At 34.0% G+C, this 9,478-nt stretch overlaps 1 protein-coding gene across 1 annotated transcript; it reads right to left on the minus strand.

Moving 5' to 3' along the window:
* Window positions 1-594: 594 nt before the first annotated feature.
* Window positions 595-6,553, minus strand: LOC147412078 (bark storage protein A-like). Its single transcript, XM_086455903.1, has 5 exons — window positions 6,306-6,553; window positions 6,127-6,200; window positions 5,898-6,053; window positions 4,210-4,461; window positions 595-1,057 (listed from the first exon to the last, which is right to left on the minus strand). The coding sequence occupies exons 1-5, from the start codon at window positions 6,520-6,522 to the stop codon at window positions 707-709; spliced, it is 1,050 nt and encodes a 349-aa protein (XP_086312029.1). The 5' UTR covers window positions 6,523-6,553; the 3' UTR covers window positions 595-706.
* Between the last annotated feature and the right edge of the window lie 2,925 nt (window positions 6,554-9,478).

Raw genomic sequence — 9,478 nt, forward strand, 5'->3', positions numbered from 1 at the left:
GAAGTTTGACGCCATTATCTAAATTATAACATAACTTTCATCTTGATGTTCATTTTATTATTATTATTATTATTATTATATGTTTTTGTCCAAATTACAAAGATTCTTCCATGGAAGAATACATTACTTCTCAAAAGTGTCAAATTAGTACTTATTTCAAAATTGATGAATTTGATTCTTTTAAATAAATAAACAAATAAATTGCTATAGTTTTTAAAAGTAATGAATTTGTTGATTTTGAAAAATAACAAATTCAATAATAAATAAATCTTCACAAATTATCCAAAATGCATATACTATAATAATCAAATGGATACTCGAATCAAAAACTACGTTGTAGTTAAGATCAAGATTGTATTTTTTCACATTCAAATCACAAAAAGAGAAGGAAAAAAAAACCAACGAATACATTGAATGACATTAAAGAAAGCAATGATTTCTTTGTTTTTTTTTTTTATTTAAAGTTGGGGAATCCATTTATTGTTTGTTTTGTGAACACTTTTTTACATGATAAAATCAAGAGTGTTTTGAAATTTGGATTAAAAAATAAAGAAAACAAAAATCTTTCAAAACAAATATTAATATAAACGACATTACACACTCAAAATCATTATTTTATGTAAACTAGCTAGTTGTTACACTAAATACTAATTCTGAAATACAATAAGAGGACTAATATTGCATTCTCACACCTAATATTAGATTTTCATTCAAGTTCTTGATGCATGTTCTTGATGAACTCCACAACGACTGTAACAGAATTAGTCGCAGCAAGGGAACTAAATGTATTAGCTTCATTCGATTCAGCAGTTCCTCCACCAGCCAAATCCGAGAGAGCTCTAATAATAATGAAAGGAATCCTCTGTTGAAGACATATTAGCGCCACCGATGCACTTTCCATGTCCACTGGACTGACATTGAACTTGTTGTATATGAAGCTACGATATGCCGCGTTGTCTAGATAAATACTTGCACTTACTCCTCTGTCTACTCTTACTACCTTTGGTGCCTTAGACAAACATGTTGTAGAGTTTAGGCAGCCCTCTAATTTCAAGCCCTAATTATAATAAATAATCCATAAAAAAGAAATTAAAAAAATCGTCATCATCAGATCCGATCCTTAAATTCATGGAAAATAATTATGATTCAAATTGGGCAATCAAAATGAATAGGCCATGATAGATTTCGTCAACATTATTTTGGTGTCCATGCTTGCTGGGCCCAAGTTTTAAAGGTTGATTACTTCGATGTCAAGCAGTCAAGCTTGGATGTCCTACGAGTATAACAATGCTACAATTTAATTATCTCAAATTCTCAGCAGCTCTAAATACGACACACAATTCAAGATGGAGAATTTCCTTGGATAGGTTTTCAGTTGATTTAGCGAGTCAGTTCAAATGAGTTTGAGTCTCAAGCCAAATGAACTCAGATTTTGAGTCCACTAAATCACTAGAACTAGATGGGATCAATCTAGGACCAATCGGAAACTTGTCTAGTCCATATTAGTTCTAAATCTGGTCTGACAAAAATTGAGGGGGTTATCCATGAGATCAAACTCTGGTTGATATAAAAAATATGCATAAATTTAATACTATTAGGAGTTAGGACCCAATCAGATGTTGATCTACAATCAATCTATCCTTATCAAATCGAATCAAACTCAAATTTGTCGGATTGTAATGGATCAGATTTCGAATCTGATTTGACCTATTAAATGTCCTAATAAGGAATAAAACATTAAATCAATTATGGTACTTAATGTGCATTTAGTAAAACAATTTAAAATAAATAAGTAAAGGAAAAATCAATCAATCAATCATAGAAATTAACAAGTGGGGGCACTTGTCCCCCATAAGAATTTTTAAAGTCTATGGAATAATGATTTATTACGATAGATATCAATAATAAACATATCCATCACTATTGGCCCCACAATTTTTTCCCACTCTTAGTTGCCCTCACATGGGCAAAATCCTGGCTCCATCCCTAATCATAGAAATCTATATGAATTGCAAATTTTTTGAATGGTTTTAAAATACAAAATTTTTAAATGTCTTTTCTCACAACACAAAACTTTAGGAAATTAATATAATTCTTATAAGGATATACTTATATATATATATTATAGGTACACTAACCTAATTAATATATTCAGACACTCTCAACCCAAACTAACACTTCTCGGCACATCCCTCTGGGAAGGAATTGACGGGTCGTGCTAGAGTGACCTCAAGATTGTACCTCACTTTTGCATTATTTGGAATTGGCTATAGTTGTTGAACCAATACCAAGGATATAACATGACAAACATAGTTGGATTAAATTTTTTTTTTTTGAATAATAATGAGTGTATTCGATAAATCATATGTGGTTTGTACATAGTTGATGTGGCAATGACACATAATTTCCAATCTTTTTTCCTTGTGTATCCCGAAGAAAAAGATTTATGATTTTGTGCCCTTACCACTTCAACCATGTATGATGTATTGTGTGTATTCATCAAAACTCTTTTTTATTTCTTTAGAAAAGGCAAGTATTATAAATTTTTAATAAATATAAATCGATCCAATCAATTTGAATCAGGACCAATAATCTGAATCAGCGCATTTGACACTGCAACGACGAGGAGCCGCGCACATAGCCACAGATGCTTTTCACTCATATCTCGAGAAAACACATCTATGACCCCATCAATTCAGTGAGAAACACAGTGAAAATCAAAGGTCCCTCTGGGATTTTCCTCTTTGATATAAAGACACCTAAAATGATACATCAATACCCGTGATCTTCGTACACCCAACCTTTTGGTTTCAGCCCATTATCTATAAGGAAAATAAAAGAATAGATAATACTACTTTCAGAGTTAGCTGGAGTAATTATTCTCAACCGTTGAAATCGCGTCATGGTCTTTATAAAGGGTACTATGTGGGTCCCAGCCTATAATAAACTTCCAAGATTTTGCAGTTGAGCTGAGCAGACACCGATGATAAGCTTGGGCCCACTTTCAGTTAAGCTCCATATTTCAACTGGTCGAGGGCCCATGCATGTTCAAACAAAAAAAATAATACTTAGAAAATTGCTTTTACCACATAAACTTTTGTTAACGCCACACCAACACTGTTGGTGAGAAATTAATGTGACATTAAAAAACGTTGGTGTGGCAATAGTAGCTCTTAACAACTTAACCTCAGTCTCTTACGAAGATTTAGTCTCTCCAACAAACGAGCTACTCATGAGATGGAAGTGTACCCCTAGAGATTTTAAGAAAATTTGGATCCTAAATTAGGATATGTATATGTACTAGAGTTCACTCATGCCTACGGCATAAACATTCTCTCTCTGGTTGAGTAGGTAAAAGCGAAAAACATAAAATTGGAATAGGTGATGGTAATTTTAACATAACCCACAAACAAGACTTGAAAACGAGGTAAAATTAGTGGATTTGGATCATGCTTAATTGAACTTAAGGTATTATTGAAATTTTTTAACGTTAAAGAGTTAAAAGAAAAATATAGTAAAATTGTAAGAGGTGAAGTGTAAAAGAAATAAAGTAATGACATAAAAGTGAAAAAAAAAAAAATTGAAAAGATAATATTAAAAAAATTTAATATTAAAAAAATAAAAAATGAAAAATAATAAAATATGATAAAAGGGGTAAATGAGAAAGATGACAAACAAAAATAATAATAAAATAATTAAAAGGGGTCTCACACAAAGGTCTATATCATATAAAATTATTCAAGTGGATCCCATATAGAGGTTTGTATCACACCCAATTGTATCAAGTCAATTGTGTACCAACTCAGTTGTATTTTATTAGAGTTCTAATAAAATAACTCGTGTGCCAGGTGGCATACTCAATCGACTCACGGCTCTCTTGGGATACACTTTTTTTACGGGAAAGTGCAATAGTGTATACCGAGGTGTACAAATCTACGATTCTCGAACTTGTCACGTCAGTGACTCGATTGAGTACGCCACCGGGCAAGTCATTTTATCACAGTCATTTGATTATATAGATTTTTCCTCATTTATCTCAACAACTGTACGTTTTACGGAGAGCCTCAAACGAAAGGTTTGAAAAGTGACAACAGTCCTCTTTTAGCGTTCTTCTAGGGTTGAAGAAGAGCGTTCTTCTTGTATGACATGGCAAAAGATATATAATTGGTCACCAGACACTTTAATATCCAAGAATTTATATATACTTGCCTCAAGCGTCTTTGATAAGTCGAAGTACTGGGTATCAACAGGAACCCAAAAGGCATGTTCTCTGCTCTCTGGTGTGCCATCAATGGGGAACACTTCTTCTGGTTGATACCACAAATTGTTCAATAGGTTGTCATAAGAGCTCCCCTTGGTCACATTGGTGGTGTAGTTTGCAATCTGTAGGAACCCAATTTTCCTTGTGTAATCTCCATTAACTTCAAGTGGAAGTTCATTTGCAGCCCCATCTCCATACCTCTGCACCATTAATTAAAAAACAAATGTACCTTCTCAATATCATTCACAAATGATATTTTCTTGAGAGGTTATATCGTCACATCAACATTTTACTACAACACACCAAATAAATAAAAGAATAATTATGTGAAAAAGCATCTACGGTTCCCATATACTTTCATGTTAGGGTGTGCGATGTGAGGTGCAAGCTTGAGGTGACTCCAACACAACTCTAAATAAAACTATATGAGTCCGGATCGTATGCACCCATAGGTGGAGGATTGATCCAAGGCATTGAAAATGAACAGCTTCTGAACTTTCAAATTTAAAATTAAATTTCAATGGTGAAAATCAACTTTTTTTTTTGTTTGAATTTTCTTTTCAAAGTTCTAAGAATTTTGTCCCCTACAACCTAGTGGCATCAAATTATGTTTTTTGATAATCGGGTGCCAAAAGATGATGTAGTCAGGAAACTTTCTTAGTTAGGAGAGCATTTTTCCTTCAACTTCTCACTCAAAACTCTTGGTTTTCCCATGATTTTTTTTTTTTGGAAAATGCTGAAATGACAAAAAGTATTTACTGCGATTCTCACAAGTCTGATGTGGGATGTGCACATAACCATAGATGTGTTTCCTTGCGATGCGAGTAAAAATCATCTACGGTTATGTATGCATGTCCACGTCAGATTTGTGAGAATCACAGTAAATCCTGTGTTACCCCAGCACGACTCTTTTTTTTTTGCTCACAGGGCTCATTGAATCCGAGATCCACCAATCACATGAGTCCACATGTATTGAATGACGTCCCCAATTTATAAAACTACCCTTGTTAGGCTTGATGTAGCATGCATTGAAGAGTCTGTCAGTATTGTGATGAAAAATTCTTTGAGTGAAAATTCGTTCCTTGCCCACCAAATCTCAATAATTTCAATTGTATTCACTCTTTATTCATTTGTCAAAGTTATCTAAGTTAAAAAAAAAAAAAAAATTCTTTAGATGGGTTGTGATAATCTGACTACCCTACGTGTCAAACTCAATTGACTACCTGAGGTGACAAGTTCGGAAACGGTAGATCTGCACTCCTCGGGTTACATGATTCCCTCGAGATACACTTTTTTATGGGGAAGTGCAGCCATGTATCCCTAACTTGTAACGTCAGGGTAGTCCATTGAGTTTGCCAAGTGGGGTAATCGGATTATCACGACTCTAACATCAAATATTCGATGTCTTCTTCAGTCATGTTTGTCTCATAATAGTTACTTTAAAGCTTGTGGAAATTGTTGCCTTGATAGAAACCCAAATTGAAGAGTTTCAAATATCAATAAGAAATTAATAGAATGATTATCACAAATCTATGACTTTAATTTATTGTTTGATGTTTTACAATAAAAAAGTTGGTTGGAAATATAAGCTTTCTTGGTGAGAACGACAAGTAGAGATGGGGGAGGGGGTTAATACCTGCCAATTCCAAAGTCCAATATGAGACCACTTCTTAGCAATAGTTACATCTCCAATATTGAGAGATGGGTTTGCATTACCAGCTATCCCATAGTGCACAACTCCCTCTATTTTGAATAAACTTAACAATAGTTGTGTTGTAATACCTGCATTTATCTACAAAAGAAAATACAAAACAAGCTCAGGTGGAGAGAGAGAGAGAGAGAGTATAGAAATGCGCTTGAAACACACATAACATTCCCAGTCCCGTCATGACCAATACGACTTTCTTCCCCTCAATAGTACCAAACCTAAATCTCCTTCCTTCAAAAAAATACCAAGAAAGGGAAAACGAGAAACAAAAAATTAACATGCTAAGCACACATAATGCTTAATGAGATATTTTAAGTTGGTTTTAGTTAGTTTTACCGGCAAAATCAATGATGGTTTTACTAGCAATGAAGCTTGAAGATTCAAGGAGAGGGTTCATTTCAAAGGTGCTAGGTATCACCAAACCAATATAGGGTCCATTTCTGTTGGCTTCATTGATGATTCTCTGAACCTCTACAGGAACTGCTCCATTAGTTTCTTGAGTAACAAGAGCCATTAGAGCTAGAAAAAACAGGAGAACCCTAAACAGTGCCATGAGAGAGAGAGAGAGAGAGTTGAAGGGTTGAAGTCGAACATCTCCATGCACCCATATATAAAGGGGTCATTTATACATACACCTCAATGTTTTAGGGAATATTTGAGATACCCCTCGGTTTTCAAACAAAAAACATATCCCTTGACAGTGGTCTTTTACGAGGGACTGAAGAAAATGATTAAAAATAAACTTAACCGTGGCAGAGGAGAGATTCTCCAGGGTGTGCCACGTCAAGCCTAATGGGTAGTTTTGTAAATTGGGGATCACTCAATACACGTGGGCTCGTGTGATTGATGGATCTCAAGTCTGTGAGCATTGTCAACAGAAGTTTGTGAGCGAAGTTTTTTTCCGTGACAGAGGCATTTCGTTGATAAAAAATCAAGCGTTGTGGATAAGGTCACAAAGGTAGAACTTTGGTCGAGGGTGTATCTCAAATATTACCAAAAATTCAGTGGTGAAGATGCGCCACGAGGCCAATAGATAAAATTCTCAGTCTAGAATTTAACGAAGAAGTGAGAGTTTGATACGATGACTTTGCACATAAGAATTATGCGAAGCTTACTCCTCAATGTTTTGGAGAATATTTGTGATTGAAAATGATTAAATTAAATACCCTCATCATCATTCTGTACATAAAAATCTTGATTGTTTTTCTTTTTCAAAACTAGTCATCTTCAATCATTATTTTTCACTTTTAAAACTAATTATTTTCATCTTAAAACCTTTTGTAATCTTGAAACCTGATAGGATTTTGTAAATTATTTATGAGAGAAATTTGGATTGAAATTTTATTGTTTTCTAAAAATTCTTGAGACTAATATTGAAAGGAGTCTTTAGTAAGGATTTCACCCTTAGTATGAGTCTTTGGGCTCACCTTGTGACATCCAAAAATTTGGTCCAATGCTCAGGTTGTTGAGGATAAAATTCTATGAACTTTATAAAAAAAAAAAGTTAGTTTTGATGGTTGAATTTTAAAATTTTGAGTTTGGTGGAAGTTTGGTAATCATCCATTTTCAAAATCAGGGATCAAGTTCAAAAGAATTTTTATTTTTTAATTTTGATATGAGTTTCTTCTAGAGAGCTGTGGTGTTGGATTGCTAATGTGATGATCCATTTGAGCAAAATGACTTTAGTACGGTTTAAAATCTTAATAAGCTAGTTAGAAAATGTTTATTTTTTGAAAGAGTGGGATAAATTGATTCGAACAAAAGCCACTTGAGATTCAATCGATTATGTGGATGTGTATTTGAAACCCAAATCTTTTTCTTGAGGATAGGAAAAAGATAAGGTTCCATACACATCCACATTACCGACTGAATTTCGAGTGGCTTTTGTTCAACTCACTTTATCACTAGTGATATTGACATGAGAACAGATGGTGATTTTGAATGAATTATAAAATCTATGCATTTTATTTTATTACTGTTTTTTCATTTCTGTTATTTATTTTTTATTTTATTTTTTTTTGGCGGGGGGGGGGGGGGGGGGGGGGGGGAGGGGGGAGGAGGCCTCTAGCTCTTCTTCTACGATCCACAAAACATATCATTTATAAAAACTAACCATTTAGTGAACTTATATTCACGGTTTAGATCATATATTTATTTATTTTAATTATGATCTAAGGGGTTTTTTAAAAATTGGGGGTGGATGAGGGTATCCTCCATTGCACCTTATTCCTATAGCTCTTCTTCTACTGTCCACAAAACATAATATCTTAAAAACTAACATTTAATGAACTTGTACTCAAGGATTAGATTAGATTTTTTTTATTTTTAAATTTAAGTGAGGGATCTTTCGTAGCACCTCTTCTTCTACTGTTCACAAAACATAACATTTTTAAAAACTAACCATTTAGTAAACTTGTACTCGTGGTTTAGATGAGATTTTTTTTCTTTTAATTATGATCTAACGTCCAACTCATCCACGTTTCACTACCAATTTTAATTTTTTTTGTCACGTTCTCAACCATTGAAAAGTGCCTCACATGCTACTACGGATCCTTTGTCGCGTATGGTGGTGGTTGTTCCATCGAGTTAATGAAACATAATACCGTTTGAGTTGGGGCAGTGAAGTCTATTCCCAAGGTCGGATGGAGTATGTTTTTTTGCTCAGTCTACTCCCAATGGGGCCAGTGCCCCCACTGCCACCGTACTGGCTCCACCCCTGCCTGGCATGTATTGAGGTGTGGGAGGAAGATTTTATTCCTCCAACTTGCAAGACGATTTGGATTCTTTTCACAGTCGACATCATTCACGTGGTGCAATTGCCCCTTTGCCTCCTTACTAGCTCCACCCCTACCTAGTATTTGTTGAGGTGTGGGAGGAAGATTTTTTTCCTCCAACTTGCAAGACGATTTGGATTCTTGTCACAGCCCACATCATTCACGTGGTGCAATTGCCCTTCTCACACGCTGTTACTTTTCCATATTAACTTTGTAATTTTTCACGTTTCTTTATTTAAAGATCACTCTAATATAGACTCATAACTTACCGTTACTACCATACAAGTGACAAGACACGCTTGTATGCACGAGGAAAGCATGACGAATTCATTTCGCGGGATTAGGTGAATAACGAGTGGTGAGCCTTGTTAGTAATCTCTTCTTCATTTTCATTTTTTTTTAAAGAAAGTATTATTCTTCACTTTATTGAATTATTTTGAAAAAATCATGGATGTTAAGTTTGAAAATAATAAAATACGTTTTTTTTTTTGAATTTTTATAAAATTTGGTGGAAAAAGAATACTACTATAACTTGTTGTATGTAGCAAAATGTAAACTTGTAAGTTGTGATGTGTAACACAAGTTGACTTTGAAGTGGTCATGTTTCAAAATTTTAAAGGAACTCAACTTTTTATATGACAAATGTCCCTTCAATCTTTAAAAAAGTAGTGACATGTCATTCTACATTTATTTGAGATTACACAAAAAAAAAAATTCTCTTGACTTTGGTCTTCT

The sequence above is a fragment of the Akebia trifoliata genome, chromosome 1 (genome assembly GCF_017979445.1).
Source record: "Akebia trifoliata isolate Shusen 1 chromosome 1, ASM1797944v1, whole genome shotgun sequence".
In the NCBI taxonomy this organism is placed as follows: domain Eukaryota; kingdom Viridiplantae; phylum Streptophyta; class Magnoliopsida; order Ranunculales; family Lardizabalaceae; genus Akebia; species Akebia trifoliata.